Genomic DNA, 21,044 nt, shown 5'->3' on the forward strand with positions numbered 1-21,044 from the left:
TACTGGTAATGCAGGCAGAGGTAGCGTGCCTGAGTAATCATCCTTGTTGCCCTTGAGAGTATAGTCCGTATGAGGAATTAAAGTGAGGTTGTAACAGTGACGTTTGTAGCATCCATATATACGTAAAATCTTCATAAGTTTCGCACATCCACGTTGATTGATATACATAAACACGAATCTAGATCTTTGCAAAGACATTTTAAAACCACCGTGTCTTTCATCATTATATCGATATTATTTATTTTACTCAGGTTATGCTCTATCACTTCTTAAGGATACGTCCCTAAGTGTGGCGTGTTTCGTGCTTCACCACCCTACTACTACCACCACCACCGCCCAGCGACCTGCACCCTCTTCTCTCCCATTTCGTCTCTCGAGGCTGCATGTGTGAGCGATCCGCCTCCAGTCTGGCTCGGGGAGGGAGGAAGGGATCACCTCCTTAAACCCGTAGCGCCAGGAGGGGCCACGCGCCTCTCGACACACTAGTCCCACCATTGCTTACGAGACCAAGGTTTTAATTCCCGCTGCGATAACATTTAAGACGCAAGATACAGACGCCTGCAGAAGAAGCCTGCTGAAGGGGTGTGGGAGCGCGCCACTAGCGACCTCCTCACCCCGCAGCGGAAGGACGAGGCGGCGGGAGGTGTGAGGCGAGAGGGAAGAGTCCTTGCGGCGTGCTGGGTACAAGGCTCCGACTAATATTAAACCAAATATGTCTAATTGAGAAGGAGAACTTGAGGCGCCCCCTGGCTAATCCCATGAAAGACGCGCGGAGGGGAAGAAAAATACATGAAAGAATCAATACGTGCATTCAACAACAAGCTAATCCGTCTCACTCGGAGGCTCACACACTCTTGGGAAACTGATTACGCCGTGATCGGAGGAGTGTGCGCCGCGACGCTACCGCCACATTGTCCCTTCCCTACCTCCCTGCCTTCCTCCCACTCCCCACCACGACGTCTTCGCCTCCCCATTCCCAGTCCAAACAGTCTCGCCTCCTCTTCTCAGCTCCACTCTCACCTCCCCTTCCCATCAAGTCGCACAGCACCGGGTCCGTTGCAAAGTTTGCGCCGCGAAGAGACGAGAGTTACTAAAAGATTCTCTCGAGTCTGGGCATTAACAGGTCTCATTTGGGGCATTGCTGGTAGAGGGATGCAGGTGGAGAAGGAGGAGGAGGAAGAGGAGGAGGAGAAGGAGAAGGAGGAGAAGGAGAAGGAGGAGAAGGAGGAGGAAGAGGAGGAGGGGGAGGAACATAAAGGAAGAACAACCAGTAATAATTTTGTATAAAAAAAAAAAACTGCTTATAAATGAAATATTTCAGCGTAACACTTGCTATACATAACTTAACACTGAGCATTACAAGCACCATGAATTTAAAGCAGGACACACACACACACACACACACACACACACACACACACACACACACACACACACACACACACACACACACACACACACACAGCTCTTTTCAGTGACGATTGTTGACATCCACACCAGTAGACCGAAATAGTTACACGTTAGTAAATATTTGTAGGAAAAAAAAAATAGAGAAAGTAAAAAAAAAAAAAAAAAAAAAAGTGTTGAAACTCATACCGCCCTTTTCACGTGGAGTTTCCGATTCCAATGAACTCAATCCATGCCAGTGATCCGCGCCAGAGTGAATGGATTAAACCCTGCCTATGACTACGGCATTCCATCCCTCGTGTGTCCTGCCTCACCGGAAAAGTTCTTGAGAGAGAGAGAGAGAGAGAGAGAGAGAGAGAGAGATGGTAATTGCAGTGAGGTAGATAATGATGTGCTTAAATCAATAACCACAAAGTGACCGTCGCTGAGCACCTTCTCACTTTAAGGAAGGGACGAGGCGTGCTAGTGGTGGTGGTGGTGGTGGTGGTGCATGGGAAGGGGAAAGGTACAGTAGTAAGGGAAGGAAGGAAAAGGACAAGGGGAAGGAAGGAGAGGAAGTGAGGGACAGGAACAGGATGCATAAGTTAGGGAGAGGCGAGTATGGAAAGGAGAATGATAATGTTACAATAATGGGAGGCGAGGAAAAGGCAATATGGAAGAAAAAAAAAAAAAAGAGGATGAGGTGGAAGATGAGGATCAGAAGTAGAAGAGGAAAGTATTTGATATCATTTTTCACGAAGATTTTTGTCTCGTGTGGAGATGTTATGGTAATTACTTCAGAGAATGGCATTTGTACAAGATTAAGGCTAAACCACAGCAAACCTAACCATCTGATAAACGGACTATTTCTGCTTCACTTTGGAATTACTTTACATAATTAGATGCGTCGCCTTTCAAATGCTCACTTTACTTAGAAACTTATGTGATGTTTAAACTGCCTTTCTATCTGTGTGGTGTTCCTAATTTCGTTGCCTTCCTCCACTTCTGCTCATCTCTCTCTCTCTCTCTCTCTCTCTCTCTCTCTCACACACACACACACATGAAGCCTGGTTTGAGAATGCAGACCCTAATCATGACATGTACGGTGTAATCAGGATATGGTACTAATATGATAAAAATGTAAGAAATGCAGACAGATCCATGAACACACAAGCACATGGAAACACATTCAAACACTTCTTTCTATTCGTCTCTCACACTGACATGGTATAAATTTAATTCCTATCAACTGTAATATAAAAATAATGTTACAGGGACAACCATAACCACCACCACCACAGCTACTACAACCACCACCACACACTGCACCAACACTACACCACTACACCAACACTACTTTAGATCACTATCGTTAACCACCTGACTTAATTTTTTTTCTAATCCTCTCTCAAGGTCCAGAAGATATTTCAGGACTGCGCTACACAAACCACTCACACACCGACACTCGAGACAAACGAGAAGACAAGAAAGTAAACAATAAATGCTACTTTACTTAGACCACGCAGTGACTTAAGACTGCTCCTGCCCTTCCTGTGTGTGTGTGTGTGTGTGTGTGTGTGTGTGTGTGTTCTTACAGCTGCACAACACAGCAGAAAGTGACGCCTCATTGAAAGCACTCGCCAGATGAAAGAAGAAAAAAGTGTGGGGAGGAGGGTAAGGAAAAAAAGAAGAAATACCCAGTGTTCAGTGTTACACCCGGAAATTTCTCACGCCCTGAAGAACTAATTTGCTTTACGTCCTCACTGAGCATAAGTCACGTTAATTATCCCGTGAAATTTACAGCTTACGCGTCTATTCTAAGAGCCGCTGAGGGGACCTGCATTTTCAATTAAGCCTTTCTACACCTTACTTTACCTTGAGTACTCTCCAGAGGGTCCAAGATAAATTAATGAGGCCTTTAAGTGTTCTTTATGATTCTAATGATAGTTTACAAAAGGATTAGGCATTATGAACAGGAATGAAAAAAAAAAAAACTGGACACAGCTACAACTTCTGAAAACTCGAGTGATCACATGCAGGTTATGAAAATATTGCTTATGATATAACAGATAGTTTTTAGAACAATTAAAGTACCTGAGAACACGACTAATTATATGTAGCCTTTAATTAAAGTACCTGAGAACACGACTAATTATATGTAGCCTTTAAAAAGAATCTACATGAAAGGACAAAACGTTTTAAAATACTGTCAAAATACTCGGTGATGTGTGGCCTTTGAAAATAGTGCATATGAAAACACACAGCCATTTCAGAATGCATAAAATACTTAAGATTTGAGTAATAAAAAAAATAAATATATAAAAAAATAACCACGCAGGATCTTTGAAAATATTGCTTATGAGAGACTGGAGAACATCAGAATACGAACCAGAGAGAGAGAGAGAGAGAGAGAGAGAGAGAGAGAGAGCGCAAAGCAGGGCGGACAAGGGGGGTATCGGCAGCGCACGACAAATAGGAGTGGCCGCTCTCCCCTGCCAACTTGGCGACCACATATGGGAAATCCATACTGCTCCCCGCCCAAACGACTTTCCGATATTACATTGGGAACATTAAAATGAGAAATTCGCTTGTCCTCCGCCCGTTGTGGGAGGTGGACGGACCCGCTTTTAAGTCAGAGGACACAGTAGAGCGAGGAAAAATAATACCCACCTCTGCTACCGTGTGAATAAGGGAGTAAATAAATAAATAGTGTGTGTGTGTGTGTGTGTGTGTGTGTGTGTGTGTGTGTGTGTGTGTGTGTGTGTGTGTGTGTGTGACTTGGGATGTTTTTTTGTGGTAATGCAGGTGATTTTGGTGTTAATGGTGGTACTATAAATGTTGTTATTGTAATAGCAGCAACTCTTTTAGCAACAGTAGTAGTAATAGTAGTAGTAGTAGTAGTAGTAGTAGTAGTAGTAGTAGTAGTAGTAGTAGTAGTAGAAGTAGAAGTAGTAAAAGTTGTGTTGAGGTGAAAAAAGTGAGTGATTTTCTTTAGTTTATATCACTAAGGTTCTTCATATTCATCATAAACAGCAGAGTACTTAAGTGTGCGTTCGTTATTGCAGTAAGCTTTAGTTTTCTTCGCATTCCCTTTTCACAACGCTTATCCTTTGTTTCCTTCGTGAGCTTAACAAACATCCTCATCCTTCCTCTCCTCCTCCTCCTCCTCCTCCTCCTCCTCCTCGTTTTCTACTTCCGAGGGATCGTGGCTTCAGTCGTGTGGGCAAAAAAAAAAAAAAAAAAATGAAATAAATAAAAACTGCGAGGAATTAAGTCAGCGTCGGCAACTTTTGATAATGAAAGAAGTTGCCACTCGCCAACTTTAATTACTTTTCGGCTGGGCATTAGCATTTACAGAGGCAATTTAACCAGAAAGATGAATATGCAATTTGTTTGTTCCAGTGTCTTGCTCAAGGGCTCACAAACCCGCGGGCGGCTGCATCTCTATCTTCAGAGCGGTTCTTGATCATTTAGTCTAGTGTATCTATGAGGCACGTAAGAGAAAGCCTTTATTGGTTTATCCCGGAGCATTGAGATTTTTGCATTCCACCTAGACGTTCATCGAAAGTTAATATGTACACCAGTGCCTCACAAGGATGTTCTAAAATATTTCCACATCTTCACGTTTTCTCTCACTTTAATCCCTTTACTCCTGGACAATCTTCACATAATCAATTGTGCTATAGTCTCGTGGATATTCATGTAATATGGATAGACTAAATTTAACTATTTAGATAAATATCCACAGTTTTTCAGACATAACTTTGTAGTATGGTTTCTTTCTTTATCAATTCTATAGCAGAGAGAGAGAGAGAGAGAGAGAGAGAGAGAGAGAGAGAGGTTCGACTGGTGCTTCATTTGTTTCCATATTCAAACTGAGAGGATTCGTTTCAGAAATTTCAGTTACCACAATATTTCTCTCTCTCTCTCTCTCTCTCTCTCTCTCTCTCTCTCTCATGACGAGGAAAATCAGGACACAGACACTGACCGAGAATGAAGACCACAAATGAAATAATGAACGTTGGTGTATGGAGTTGGTAATGGCGGCGAGGTGCAAGTGATCAGATTTAAGTAAACACCACCATAAGCGCTTCAGTCACCCTCGCCAGTGTTTGTGCCTGCCTGACCTCCCTGCATCACTTCACATTGTAATATATGAACTCTTTTCTCAAGGTAATTACAGAGAAAAGTGATAAAAATGACTCAAAACACTTGCCTTTCCTTCCTTCTCTCTGCCTCGCTCCGCCTCCGCCACCTCGTCTGCGGTTCGCTATTCACCAAATTGCCAGATTTCAATTAGCGCCCACTTCCAGGTATATCAAGATTGATGATGGAATAGAGATTGTTAGTAATAAAAGAACATGGTCATCTAATCAAATAAAGACTCAAATATTCGCGGGTATACAACAAATGTTAAAGATTTTACGTTGTTTTCTATATTTTGAAGACTTACCCGTAGACAATACATACTCATTATCTCTCAAACTCACAGATCCACAATCTTTTCAAAGGTAACACTGATTCTCTACGTATCAATTTTAATACCAAAACTTTCACCTTGGTAAATAAAGCATAAACTCAAGCAAACAGTAACTATGGCTTATGATAAAGACATTTCCATAGTCTTAGCTGTAGTTTAGCTCCTTACTGCCCACTGACACCTATGCGCACGTCGTTCCTTGCCCATTGTTCTGGTTTCGGTGCAATTAAGTGATTTTAGGATGAGGAACAGTATTTACCTCTCTGATTTCCTTAACATCTGATGTAAAGTAACCACCCAAACTCATTCTTAGATCGAAAGGATGATAAACAAAGAACAGATGATTATTTGTAATTTTTATTACTGCTGATGAACCAAAGTTGGGGAGTCGCACGTCCCGACGCCCGCCAGACTATGCAACACCTTCCTGCTCGGCCATCCATTTCCTTGGACCGAAAGTTTATCACGTGGGGAAAAATGAGCCACTTTGTAATGATGAAAATACTAATGATGAAAAAAAAAGAATAGAGAATGACCGCTGCAATAACCTGATGACGCTGGAGGACTTTGCGATGAGGTTGGAAAGGTCACTTAGCACTTAGCGTTAAATGGCAGAGGCGAAGAGAGCAAGATGAAGACTGAACGTTGGCAGCGCAATAATCCATCTGCGAGAGTAATGAACATGAGGAGGGCAGGGGAGGAGGAGGAGAAGGAAGGAAGATAATGAAGAGGAGGTGATGTGACTGGCGGAGAGTCGAGGGTGGACAGCGAATAAGTGGGCCGCGGGGAGATTTACTTGCCCACGATCACTCGCCTCTGGGCTCCTGTGTTGTCACCGGCCTGGGTGGCGCCCTTGTTGGAGCCCGCCTGCAGCCCGATCACTGACTTGGAGGCAGCCAGTTGCTCATCAGTGAACTCCCTTTTGTTCTCTTCAGAGGGGCGGGGACCCAGCCAGGGGCCGGACCATTCGGGATGCTGGTAGGTCTGTGCAGGAAGGAGGTGCGTTAGACGAGAGAGAGAGAGAGAGAGAGAGAGAGAGAGAGAGAGAGAGAGAGAGAGAGAGAGAGAGAGAATAAAAGAGTAAGGACAGGAGCAGTATCACTAAAAATTACTACTACTGATAGCATAAGAATCTCTATTTAGGCACAAAACGCTGATACTGATATCACCATTACTGCTAGCATGATAACCAGAATCACTATTAGCATTTCTAACACTAGCAGCGGAGACAGGTAGGCTAAGGGGACGACCAGACTACAGGGAGTCAAGGAGGTACTCACGGCGCGGCCCAGGGCGAAGAGCGTAGTGGAGACCTGGGAGACCTGCTTCTTTTCGTACAGGTCAGCAGTCTGGAATATGTCCTGAATGGGCACACCGTAAGCCTTGATGGCAGTCAGGAAGCTGCAAGACACGCCAGTTGGTTATTCTTGTTATCAATGGTTATTTCTGTGCATTCTAGTCTGATGCTCATTATTATCATCATTACTATCTTGTGTCGTGGTGTATCATTAACCCCTTCAGTACCAGGACGCGTTTTCATCTTCATTCTGCTTACTATTTGGTGATTTTATACAGTTTCAGAAATATATTTTGGGATTAGAATAGTGAAGACTCTGGCCTTTCATTTCTTAACCTCCACAGATCCTTCCTAGTGCAAACAAAATCGTCTAATCATATCCTAAAATGAAGGTAATAAATGCGTCACAGTACTGAAGAGGTTAAGCAGACATGTACACCGAGGAAGAAAGCTGAACGAATAAACAGGACTAATAGAAAGACAAATGGATAAGGAGAAAGAGGAACAAAGGAGCAATAATACAGAGACGGAGAGATGGACAGGATAAGATGGAAAAACTAAGGAATACACAACCAGATAGGAAAACAGAGGAAGAAATAGACAAATATAAACACTCAGAAAGGTAGACACAAAAACGCACAAACATGTATAGAGTAAAATAATGATACGCAGTGACACACGTATGGACAGGCGAAAAGTGACAACAAAAGGATGACTCACTTGTTAATGTTCTCCATCATCTTGAACTGACCGCCACTGGTGTTTATCTTGGGGACACTGCCAGGAGACAACTTGTTCATCAGGCGACACAGCACCTGCAGGAACACAATGTAACATGATCAACTTTTATAAACGACTTCAAAACTTTTCTTCATCGGCGACTCCAGCAACTTAAACATTCAGTCACACTACTATGATGTTATGTCACGTTTTGAATGATGTTATGTGATTTGCTAGGTTGGGTTATGTTATGTATTCTGTAAAATGATGTATGCACTGAGTAATGGAGTGACGTGGTGATACATAATGCAACACGTAGTGAACTGTACGATATGCTGTGTTATGCTATGAAGTAATGTGATAGAAGCATTAAGTTATGTAATATGTACTGAGTTAAGTGAGGTTCGCAAAAACAAAATAGCCGAAAAAAATACACGTACAGTACATACACTTTAGTCACTACACACACACACACACACACACACACACACACACACACACACACACACACACACACACACACACACACACACACACACACGAAACACTAAACTAAACACAGAACCGAAAAATGACAAAAAAAAAAGAAAAGAAAAGAAATCAGAGTCCCTACTTCTCTCCTCTTCCTACGTGACGCTCTCCCAGCACCACCACCACCACCTCCTTACCTACCAGCAAGAGCCATGTCTTCGTCTCTAAATCACCCAATTTTCCCAGTGAATTCCTTGGCTTAACGACTTCGCTATCATTATTATTATTACAACGAGGCCATTTTTTCACTTAATTACGGGAGAGACGCGGTGTGTATCTGGAGGAGGAGGAGGAGGAGGAGGAGGAGGAGGAGGAGGAGGAGGAGGAGAAGATGAGTTAATTAGGCAAGATTAGAAGACAATGTTTACAGCGGCGTCTAGAAGCCAAGAATATTCGAGGAAAAAAAAAGACAAAACTCTTAAATCACCTTCAAATGGGGCGTGAGAAAGAGAGAGAGAGAGAGAGAGAGAGAGAGAGAGAGAGAGAGAGAGAGAGAGAGAGAGAGAGAGAGAGAGAGAGAGAGAGAGAGAGAGAGAGAGAGAGAGAGAGAGAGAGAGAGAGAGAGAGAGAGTAGAACAAAAAAATAACAAGAAAAAAAAGCGGACGGAGTAAAATTAGTATCTAGATAAAGGAAAACAATGTGAAGACAGAACAAAACAACACACACACACACACACACACACACACACACACACACGTACCGTTCCGTCCTGCAGAATGTCCTCAAACGGGGCATTAGGGACGGGTTCCCCCAGGATGGAGAAGATCCACTCCAGGGATTCCTTCTCTTGCTCGGGGTCCCTCTTGCCCATCATCTGGAAAGCAAAACCGAGGTGAGGAGACGAGGAACATTGGGCGAGAGGTGGACAGATTGGTAGGTAGAAACACACAAACAAAGCACAAGGGAAGCAGATATAAAGAAGACAGAATGAGTGGTGGGTAGATAGGTGGGAAGGTGGGTAGACATATAAATAGGCAGATAGAAAAATAAGAGCATAAGACAATAAGGGAAGTAGATATAAAAAAAGACAGAGTGGTGGATAGATAGGTAGGAAGGTAAGTAGACATATATATAGGTAAATAGGAAGGTTGAGTGTAAGAACATAAGAAAATAAGGGAAAGATATATAAAAAAAGGACAGTGAGAGTGGTGGTAGATAGACAGGAAGGTGGTTAGACATACAAATAGGTAGATAGGAGAGTTGAGCGTAAGAACATAAGGGAAGCTGCAGGAAGCCATGAGACCTACACGAGGCAGTTCCTGTACTGAAGATAGCTAGGACATAAAAATAGGTGTATAGATATATTTGAATAGGTAGACGACAGACAAACAAAGAAATAAATGGCTATATAGATACATGAATATATTTCTTTTCCTTTTCTTCTTATTCTTTTTCTCTCCATCTATATATTTCTCCCCTTTTGCCCTCCTTCCTCTTCTCCGTCTCTTCTTATCATTACTGCCACTAATGTGCTCTCTTGACTCCTCCACCACCGCTTCTTCTATATTATTCTATCCTTCACATTAACTAATATTTTTTTACTTGTCCCTTATTTCCTCCGTCTGTTTCTGTTATCTTTTTCCCTCTTCTACTCCCACTTCCCTTTCACCTTCTCCTACTCCTTATCCTCCTCCTCCAACTACTGCTCTCCCATCCCGCTCTCCATTATAAAATCTTCCTCCTCTTCCTCCAGCTCCTCCTCTTTCACCGTCACGCCTACTGTATACTTAGGGTGTCACGCCGCTCGCCACCTGTCGGCCGGGATTCAAGTTACAGTTCCATCCTCCTTACACGACGAGAGTTACTAGTACCAAACGTAAACTGTTTATGGGTACTGACTTTCGACATTTGTAAACACCACGAAGGGGATCTCTTTAGCATTCGAACACACACACACACACACACACACACACACACACACACACACACGAAAACATAGGAGTATAAGAAACTACTAAATCTTTGTTGATCTATGCAAGACAGCTCCAAAGAACTTAAATCTTATAATCGACCCCTCTTATCCATATAGGTATCCAATCCTCTCTTGATACTATTTAACGTATGTGCCTTTCTGTGTTTGTTCCGTTTTTTTACAATTTTAGTTATGAACTAATTTTTGCGTGTCTTCATCTTAACCCCTTCTATACTAGGACACATTTTACCTTGAGATTTGTTTACGATTGGACCATTTTCTTGACATTATAGGAAGTGTCTATGGAGGTCAGAAGATTAATGGCCACTGTCTTCACAATTTTAATCCGCACACAAGTTTCTGAAGCTGTTTAAAATCACCAAATAATAGCAGAATGAATATGGAAACGCGTCATGTACTGAAAGGGTTAAATCTAGTTTTTTTCTACCTAATAAACATTCAAAGAAATAAGAAAACAGCTGATGAATAATTTCTACTCCCATTACAACATCTTATTTACTGTGACTTCTCCATATACTCGCAGGCAGAAACCATCTATTTGCACACAAGCCACTGTCTATCCATATGTCTGCCTTTCTGTCACCCTGCGGCTTTTCGACCTAATCTGTTTCTCGTCTCTTTCTTTGTTTCTGTTCAGTATTTCTTCTTCGTTGTTTCGAGAGTTACAGCTATTCCATTCGTACTGGTGATATTACACATAATACCCCCATTTCCCACTACACACATACAAACACATCCCCCACCCTACCACACACACACACATCCCCCCCACACACAGTAACTTTCCAGGAATCGTCAAGGTGCTGTTGTCAGGTGCTTGCCAAATCCCATTAGCTTGATGGAACCACGGAATTACGCTTACCATTAACACGCCACAAATTACTTAATGTCATAATTGGGCAATAGGGCAATTACTCTCATCCCAAGATATAAGGCAGTAAATAGTTAATTACTAATATCCTCCCAGACCTCCGCCTCAGGAAGTTGTGAGGGCGGGAGGTGATAAATTTAAGAGTTAGTGAAATTGGAAGCAAAAGTGAAGCCAGGTAGGTACCCCCATGTGTGTGTGTGTGTGTGTGTGTGTGTGTGTGTGTGTGTGTGTGTGTGTGTGTGTGTTTACGGAAAGGAAGCGATGCAAGGTGCCAGCTGTTGCGTAACTTTTGCCAAATGTCTTAACATCCGGGCACTATCTCAGCCACACACTCTCTCTCTCTCTCTCTCTCTCTCTCTCTCTCTCTCTCTCTCTCTCTCTCTCTCTCTCTCTCTCTCTCTCTCTATTAATGTCGACCTTCTTCTTTTCTTTATGTTCTTTATCTATTTGATGTAATCTTTGCACCTTTGCTGGTCTTTCTTTGCTTCTTATTATCTATTTAAAAGACAGAGAGAGAGAGAGAGAGAGAGAGAGAGAGAGAGAGAGAGAGAGAGAGAGAGAGAGAGAGAGAGAGAGAGAGAGAGAGAGAGAGAGAGAGAGAGAGAAAGCGTAACTGCTAAGCAACTACTAATGATAAATCGTAGACAGGTGGAGGGAGGAGGAGACAGGAGGAATGGAGGAGGAGAAATGACAGGAGGGAGAGAACGAGGGAGAGAGAAGGGAGGTGAATGAGGGAGAGGGAAAAAAAGAGGCAGGAAAGGGAGGGAAAATAAAAGAAAAATAAAGGAAAGCAAGTAAAGAAAAAAAATGGGAGAAAAGAAGGGAAAATGAAGAAGATAAAAGAATAAGAAGGAAAACAAGAAGGAAAAGAACATCACCACTAACATCATTACCACCACCATCACCACCAACAGCAAAAACAAAAAACAAGAAAATAAATGCATTCAGAGAGGGAAAGGAGAGGAGAAAGAGAGGCAAAGGGGAAGGAACCATCGAATGTGATGCACAGCCCTGACAATGGAGGTTGGGTGACTTTGAAGGCGCCCACCCAGACCAACAGGTGGCGGGCTTGGCGGGTTGCCTGCCTCTCCTCCCTTCGCTTTGTTTATTTCCGTCTATCTCTTCATCCACATGGATTTTCCGAAGTGTAGCACCCAATTACCGTCAACACCAACCACTTTTGAGGCAGAGAAAAGAGGAAAAATACCTTTTCTCGGATGTTTATATTCTCTTCCCATAATTCGATTTATCTTTGTAGGAAGGTAGGTGTTTTTAATGCTTTATTTTGTCCGTCCATAAGAAATATTAGTGCTTCATTAAACTGGTGTCTGCATCAACGTGTGGGATTTGTACTAGGCGCCGAAAGTGTTTGGGATACATTCAGACGAACAGAACACTTATACAAACACTCATGTAAACAGTACAATTAGTGTTTCATTAAATTGTACTCTACGTCAACCTGTGTGAATTGCATTAGACAACGAAAGTGCTGGCGATGCCTTAAAACAAACAATACCTTCATATAAACATTGAGACAAATGATGGAACAGTGCATCCATAATTGTTGCACTGTGGGATTAATTTAGAAATGTAGAAAGTAGCAATTAGTTGAATTTCCTTTTCCATATTTAAAAATCAAATGGACAGAATGATTAACTGTTTAGAAGATTGGAAGGTAAGAAAAAAAGAGGAAGAATCAAGCTCAGGAATACATTGTCGGACCAGTTTGGAAATGTAGAAAGTAGGAGAGCGTTAAATTCACGTCATACTTAAATTCTCCATATTAAGAAACCAAATGATAAACTGTTTGAAAGACTGGAGGATAAGAAAAAAAAAAAGAGAAAGACAGAGAATCAAGCTTATAAATGCATTGCGGAACTAGTTTGGAAATGTAGAAAGTACTAGGGCGTTAAATGAACACTAAGGAATCTACTTAAATTCTCTATATTTTGAAAGCAATAGGGCAGAATAATAAACTGGAGGATAAGAAAAAAAGAGAAAGACAGAGAATCAAGCTTATAAATGCATTGTGGAACCAGTTTGGAAATGTAGAAAGAAGAGAGTTAATTCATTTCATATTGCAGAAATGGACATCAGAGAAACTATTTAAAGCACTGCGGGGTATGAGAACAACAGAAAAATCGAGAATCAGCCATAAAAAGAAGCTTATGTATGTAATGTCAGACTAACTTGAGAATTAGCATGACAGAATAAACCAAAAAAAAAAAATAAATAATCCTACGTACGTACTGTCAAACTACCTTGGGGAATAAAAAGACAGAATAAACCCCAAAAATTAATCCCATGTATGTACTGTCAGACTAAGTTGGGTAATAGAAAGATAGAGAAGAAAACACAAAAATTAAGCTTATATGAATGCACTGTTGGACTGACATGGGGAATCCTCGTCACTACAATAGCAATACGTAGTGAAGACTTCCTATTTCTCCCCCCGGACAATCTTCTCTTCGAATCAGAACGTACGTGACTCTCCTGTCTTTCCTTCTTTTTTTACGAGGGAGCGACGTAAACTTTCAACACGACTGTCATGATGAAAAAAAATAAGGAAAATAAGTAAGTCTTCACACATGGATGACGTAAATTCGACTCTCTCTCTCTCTCTCTCTCTCTCTCTCTCTCTCTCTCTCTCTCTCTCTCTCTCTCTCTCTCTCAAGGTCGCTTTCTTCTGTTTGTCATTTGGCTCAAGACTAATCCACACCTCGCTTTTTTTTTTTTTTATTTCTATTATTATTTTTTGTTTAGCCAGAAAATCTTCGAACACAAGACGGAAGAAAAGAAGACAGACTTTTTCATTTTATCTTTCATCAACTACTTTTCTCACCATCGCTGTTACCCCCTACACTACTTTTACCTCAGTCTCCTCCTCCACCTCCTCCCTCCCCTCCCTCCTTCTTCTCTTCTTCCTCTTCCTCCTCCTATTTCTTATCCTCCTTTTCTACGTCATTTTTTTTTTCCATCGTTTCGTTCTCTAAGTGAAAGATTTATCGTGTGTGTGTGTGTGTGTGTGTGTGTGTGTGTGTGTGTTTTCTTAAGGGGGTGTGTGTGTGCGTTTGTCTGTCAACACTCTGACTTGTAAACGGAAGGAGGTCAAGGAAAACAAGAGAGAGAGAGAGAGAGAGAGAGAGAGAGAGAGAGAGAGAGAGAGAGAGAGAGAGAGAGAGAGAGCATGTATCTCGATTGTGTGTTTCTCTTGGGTGGGATGCGCACGTGCAGAGAGAGAGAGAGAGAGAGAGAGAGAGAGAGAGAGTTTGGCACCGTTTAATAACTTTAACATGACATTTTTTTTCTCCCTTCCTTCAGTTTCCCTTAATCCAACAAACATAATTTTCCCTACCTTGTCTTCTCCCCCCGCCTTCTCTCTCTCTCTCTCTCTCTCTCTCTCTCTCTCTCTCTCTCTCTCTCTCTCTCTCTCTCTCTCTCTCTCTCTCTCTCTCTCTTATCTCCACTTCCCTAACTCTTCCGTGTCTTTTTGCTACATATGCTTACAATTAATTACTGCCTCGCTAGACAACTAATCTTATTTCCGCCTTTTCCTCCTCTCTTTCTCCCTCTCCCTTTCCCTCTCCCTCTCTCTTCCGCTTTCCACCTAACCACATGTCCCAAGCTTCATTTTAGTTACTTATAGAAAAACTACTATTGAAAACTAAATTCATAAGTTGTTTTTTCTAAGATACTGTATACATACATATTTTTCTCTGGTAAAGGTCTCTCTCTCTCTCTCTCTCTCTCTCTCTCTCTCTCTCTCTCTCTCTTACACACACAAAAGCAGCCAAACCATGACCGTCTCTTTTGTAACTCGCTGCCGTTCCTTCAGTTCCTACGTATTTTTCTTTAGTGCCCAACTTTTTCCTCCTTTCCTAACTCGCTCGCCTTGCCTCGTTCTCCCGCTAGCGCCAAGGAGAAGGAAGACACACCTCCAGGCTATTTTGCAGTCATCGGTGGCAGCCAGGTGGATGAGTAAGCCGTAATCTATTGCAGCGATTGTGTAACTCTACTTATCTGTGTAAATTATTATGAGTCAGTGAGTTTACGAGAGGAGGACGAGTCAGATGTGGCAGCGCAAGGTGTTTGAGGACAGGTGACAGACAGAGAGAGAGAGAGAGAGAGGTTTAGTGGGTGATTGCTTCGTTAGTTAATTGGATTTATTATCACGTGACGGAGTGTGAGTGAGTCAACTGGTAAAATTTGCTTCTCTATTTATTTTTTTCCGAAGTGTTAAAGAGACCGGCTTGGGAAATAAAATAAAACTTGATATATACTCTTTCGAAAGGTATGCAGTCACTCACTCAATCATTCATCTAACGTCAGCCAGTCATTTCCACACGTCACTCAGTCAGTTACTAAACAAGACACTTACTTAACCAGCCAGCCAGTAATGTAAGGCTGTGAGAAGTATAAACACGCTGAAATGAGGCAACAAAAAAGTCAAAACACCACAAAACACCTTGACGAAAGACACCACCACTTGAGTTACGGCAAAGTGATCAAGATGAATGTCACAACAACCACAGATAAGTGAAGATTGCTGTTAGATAGTCTGAAATCTGTGAGAATGAGAGAAATAGGGAAACAGGTAGTGATATTTAGCAAGATTGTCAATATTACGCTTGCTTGAACTAGTACAGAGTCTTAGAGAAGGAATGAAAGAGTATAGAAAGCAATGTATTCATGTAACCACTCGTCCTCTCTCCACTCCTGGGCTTGTATTCTCAAACTCTTCAGTACTTCACCTCCACTTTTTCAAAAGGCTTTATTGAAGTCTACACGAGTTTTTTAAGGTGTTTTCAGGGTTCTAGAGGCAGAGTGACAAGATTTCTACATTACCGATTGGAGAAACACTCTTGAAAACCCCGCTAATCATCTCCGTGGCCTTGGAAAATAGTCGAAGTGAGAAAGCAAAGCGTTTCTGAATACGGACCTGCTCTTCTTAACCCCTTCAGTACATGACACTTCTTCATATCTATTCAGGTTACTATGAGGCGATTTTATGCAGCTTAGGAATCACATATTAGGATTAAAACAGTGAAGATTCTGGACCATTAAAATTCTGACCTCCATAGAACCTTACTAACTGAAATCGTGTAATAATACACAAAACTCATGGTAAAAATGCCTCCCAGTACTAAAGGGGTTAAACTACAAAAGAAGTACGAGTAAGAGTGGATAAATGACTTTCTAATCACGACTATACGCTAACAATTTTTCCTTTTATTTCGACACATTAATAGTTTGCAATTACTGAAAGCTTTGGTCAATAGAGTACTTATCTCTCTATCTGTTTATCTACCTACCTACCTACTGATCTATATTTATCTATAAGCAAAAATATGAAGATCCAACTACAATAAACAAGGAGGAGAGTGAAATCTCTTCCTGTTTTCTTAATATTCCCTGGACGTTAGGTGCGTCTTATAAATATGAAACCTTGATCAAAGCGACACACACACACACACACACACACACACACACACACACACACACACACACACACACACACACACACACACACACACATACACAAAGAATAGTTCGGGAAACCAAACAAACAGCAATCTTCCAAACACAAACACATCTGCGGGCTTAAGCAACGCAACGCCTCACTAGCTCAAGGTCGCTGGTTAAATGAGGGAGAGAGGAGAAAAAAAAACATGGCAAAAAATATGAAAAAAAGCTTAAGTCGATCGTATTCTTAAAAACCTCAGCATCCTTTCACTAGTTTTAACCTTTTACATGCCTAGTCCAGCTTTCTTGTTAACATTTACAGCACTATAAAAGAATAATTCCCGTAGACACAGAAAGAGAATCAAAGGGATATATTTTTTTGTCTTTTCTATATCTATCTATTTAGAAGACTAGCACAAAAAAATGTGTTGCTTAAAACGTTGTAAGTCGCTATGGGGAAAATTTGTCCAGCATTGAACGAGTTAATAAGTTGTATTGAAAGTGAGTAAGGATTTTTAACACCTTCGGAAACATGATGGGCTTTCATATTCATTCTGCTTACTATTTGGTCATTTTATGCACTATCAGAAAATATTGTGATGATTGAAATACTGAAGACTGTGACCATTATTCTTCTGATCTCCATAAACCCTTTCTAATGTCAATAAAATGATCTAATCGTACACAAATCTCAAGGTAAAAATGTGTTCCAGTATCGAAGGAGTTAAGAGTATTTTTTTATTTTTTGATTAATTAGCAAAGATTCCGCATCATCAGTAGTTAAACATCCATAGTAACCAGACTCCTAATTTCCGAGATCTTTGAAAATCGTTAATAGGTTGCAGTAGAAGTTACTGAGAATTTTCAAGGATGTTTTTGTTTCTGGCGACGGTTTAGTAAAGATTCCTCATCATAAGTAGGCAAACATTCATGGTAACCAGACTCATTATCTCTGTGGTCTTTGAAAATAGTCCCGCTGAGAGCCTGAACGGTCTCAAAACATGGGCCTAACAACCACGTAATTAGAATGAGGGAAAAAGTAGGAAAGTAAGCTAAGAGTAAGTGGAAAGGCGCGCTTCATGTTACGCTACATATTAAAATTTACCATACACTTATTTTTTCTTCCTTATTTTTGCTGGTAGAATTAATTGAGTGTAAGCTTGAATAAAATTGTATCTATAAATATATGAGTTGAAAAAAAAGCAGGCTAGCAGTTGACTATACAGCAATAAAGTTAAATGAATCAATAAGTTCACCAAAAGGAACTATATTTGCAGTATATTGCAGATAATTCAAATAAAAATTCAATCAAGTTTACCAATGAAATGTTATTGTATTGAGGCTGCTGATTTCCTAACATCGTATAGAAGCAACAATCGTAGTAGTTCTTATAACCTTTACCATCAAATTTCCATAGAATTCCTTACATTTTTTATCAACTCTTATTGGACTAAGCCATGGGTGGGGAGTCGCCTTCGTTTATGCTATCCTATTTCCTTCACTGCATGTTAGTAGATATAGACCTCTTCCAGCAATGGTTTGTTCTTAATTTTTTTACGTATGCATCAACCAATCCTCGTTTAAGAAGTGAGGGAACTATGACAACACAAAAACGAAGGAGAGACAGCGGTTAGCAAGGAAGAGGGAGATGTGGAAGAGGAATGCAAAGAAAGAACGGTTAAGGAGACACAGAAGGAGAAAGGGAGTAAACATATCGCGAAGGAATGAGAAGGCGTGGCAAAGGGGTAAAGGTTCTCTTCCTTCCCCTTCCTCGAGACGCAAATACCCGCTTAGCAAGAACCCGAGGAGCAGGTGGTGGTGGTGGTGGTGGTGGTGGTGGTGGAGACGAAAGCTTACTAACAAAAAGAGGCGAGACACACAGTCGCTTGGCAGGTGTAGTGCGGCAGGTGTGTGTGTGTGTGTGTGTGTGTGTGTGTGTGTGTGTGTGTGTGTGTGTGTGTGTGGAGAGAGAGAAGGGGCATTAGACACATACTCACACACACTCTCTCTCTCTCTCTCTCTCTGTTACACCTGCTCACAATTCATCAGGCCACCCGTCACTATCCTTTGGCGTAGTAAGCAACAACAACTACCTCCTAAAAGACCCAACCACTACCACCACCACCACCACCACCACCTACACCTTCCGCTGAGACTCTTTACCTTCCCTCTGTACTCAAGTTCCACGGGTTAGCCACCAGAAGAGGCACCAAGAGACCCGGCCATTAGTCTTTCATCCTAAGCATTGCGTCCCACCAGAGTCAGTGTTTTGCTTACATCTATGGAGAGTTCCCAAAACACGGCCACTGGTGCATCGGTCTCGTCCTGCTCACCGAGTCTTGTCGCCGGCACCTACTCAGAGTGTGAAAGGCAATAAACAGGAAGCGTTTGATTAGCAGTAGTTGGAGAAGTAGTGGTGGTGGTGGTGGTAGAGTTAAAGGAGAGAAAATCAGGAAATGAAAGGTGAAAGGGAGGCGGAGGAACAGATAAACAAATGGTGGAGGTGTAAATCAGCCCGCCTGTCGCACGGAATAGAATTATGAATAATCATTATAATATTCTCAAAGAGAGTGAGCTTAGAAATGCATCTGCACACACACACACACACACACACACACACACACACACACACACACACACACACACACACACACACACACGTCTTCGGAGAATCCTAATAAAAGAAAACTTGTCTAAATGCATAAAAGCTAACCAGAAATGCAATCAGTTTTTATATAGGAAGACTGAACTACTGAACTTATATAAACGAGACCAGAAGTTAGGGATTGAAACAGACCTGGACACAATCAAACAGACAGACGGACAGGCGAACAAAGAGACGGATAACCAAAGTAGGTAGAAGGATAAATAGATGAAGTGAAAGACAGACAGGTAGACAGAGAGATAGAAAGGTAAATGATGAACAGGAAAATAGACAGACAAAACAGACAGACGAACAGACAAACATACATGCGGACCTCAACACCTTTCCTTACACATTCTCTTCTTGACGTCACCACCACCACCACCATCACTATCACCACCACCACCGCCACCGCCCAATATCATGCATGATGTCGAGTTCTCGCTGACATCAAGAATATTTTGGGCGCCACCGACGTAACGCCCCTCGCCCTCTCTCCCCCACGTTCCCTCTCACTCTCCTTACTCCCTCTCTCACTCGCTGACGTCACAAGTTTTTTTTCTTCTATTTTCACGAGACTTTGGAGCTGAATTATCAGTTTTCGAGAGAGAGAGAGAGAGAGAGAGAGAGAGAGAGAGAGAGAGAGAGAGAGAGAGAGAGAGAGAGAGAGAGAGGAAGAGACCTTACTATAGACTCATGAATGCATCAACATCTTCCTCCTACTCCTTCTCCTCCTCCTCCTCCTCCTCCTCCTCCTCCTCCTCCTCCTCCTCCTCCTCCTCCTCCTCCTCCTCCTCCTCCTCCTCTTCACTTGCACTAACAGAAGGAAAAAGGTTCATAATCAAACCATAAACACACTCCCAAAATAGAAAAAAATGTTAATTGCAGGTGCCCGGAATTCTGCTGAACTAATAACATAATGCACTGCTCACTGTTACGGGGAACTGAAAGAGAGATAGTGAGAGCGACAAGTGAGTGAATGAAAGCGACAGTAAGGAACAGAATACATAATAGTACATAGGAATATTCAGTGTGACAAGCGAAAGTGATAGGAAAACAGAAATATGAGTAGTAGAAAGGCGTATTAGATTTTATAAAGTGAAGGTGACAGGTGGTATATATATAAAAGTGAAGGAAAAAGATGAATATGAGTAGATAGGAAGATTGGATTTTAGGAAAGGGTGAAGGTGAAGGAATGAACACGTGAGGAAGACAAAGAAAGTGACAGGAAACTAGAGTGAAAGAAACAAATGAATATAAGGTCGAAAGGGTGATGATGATGACAAGATAAATGAATAAATATAGTAACATGACAGGTGTGTGTGGAAGTGGGAAGCAATTATTATTTTTTATATAACTATCCATATTTTGACATTGGTATTCAGAGACATCTATTTAAATTCTTCCCGTTTTAACTTTCTGATTGTTGTGTTTCTCCTTAGAGTTAATAAGATGTTTTGATGCAAGTTTGGGCTCTAATTTCCAAACACATCACTGACAGCAAGTGGAGTGAAGGAGTAAGTCAAATATTTTAAACCACCGAAGTTAATTTCTATTCATTAAAATTGTCTAGTTATTTTAAATTTAATCAGTGTTATGTTGTTGTTGGCAGGGAAAGGGTCGAGTAGAGTTTCAGGAAAATAAAAGTGAGTGCAAGAGAGAGAAAAAATATTGTTTAAATCATTGTTCTTATTTTTTTCTGTATGAATTTGACCTCA

At 41.5% G+C, this 21,044-nt stretch overlaps 1 protein-coding gene across 1 annotated transcript in view; it reads right to left on the bottom strand.

Moving 5' to 3' along the window:
- Nucleotides 1-6,209: 6,209 nt before the first annotated feature.
- Nucleotides 6,210-21,044, bottom strand: part of LOC123504049 (muscle-specific protein 20-like) — a 46,674-nt gene continuing 31,839 nt past the window's right edge. Inside the window, exons 2-5 of the mRNA XM_045254302.1 lie at nt 9,116-9,229; nt 7,884-7,978; nt 7,147-7,267; nt 6,210-6,850 (exon numbers count right to left, since the gene is read on the bottom strand). Of these exons, the coding sequence (XP_045110237.1) occupies nt 6,659-6,850; nt 7,147-7,267; nt 7,884-7,978; nt 9,116-9,229 (522 nt within the window). The 3' untranslated portion in view covers nt 6,210-6,658. The remainder of the gene's footprint in view (nt 6,851-7,146; nt 7,268-7,883; nt 7,979-9,115; nt 9,230-21,044) is intronic.

Source organism: Portunus trituberculatus, chromosome 15 (assembly GCF_017591435.1).
Source record: "Portunus trituberculatus isolate SZX2019 chromosome 15, ASM1759143v1, whole genome shotgun sequence".
NCBI classification, from domain to species: Eukaryota; Metazoa; Arthropoda; class Malacostraca; order Decapoda; family Portunidae; genus Portunus; species Portunus trituberculatus.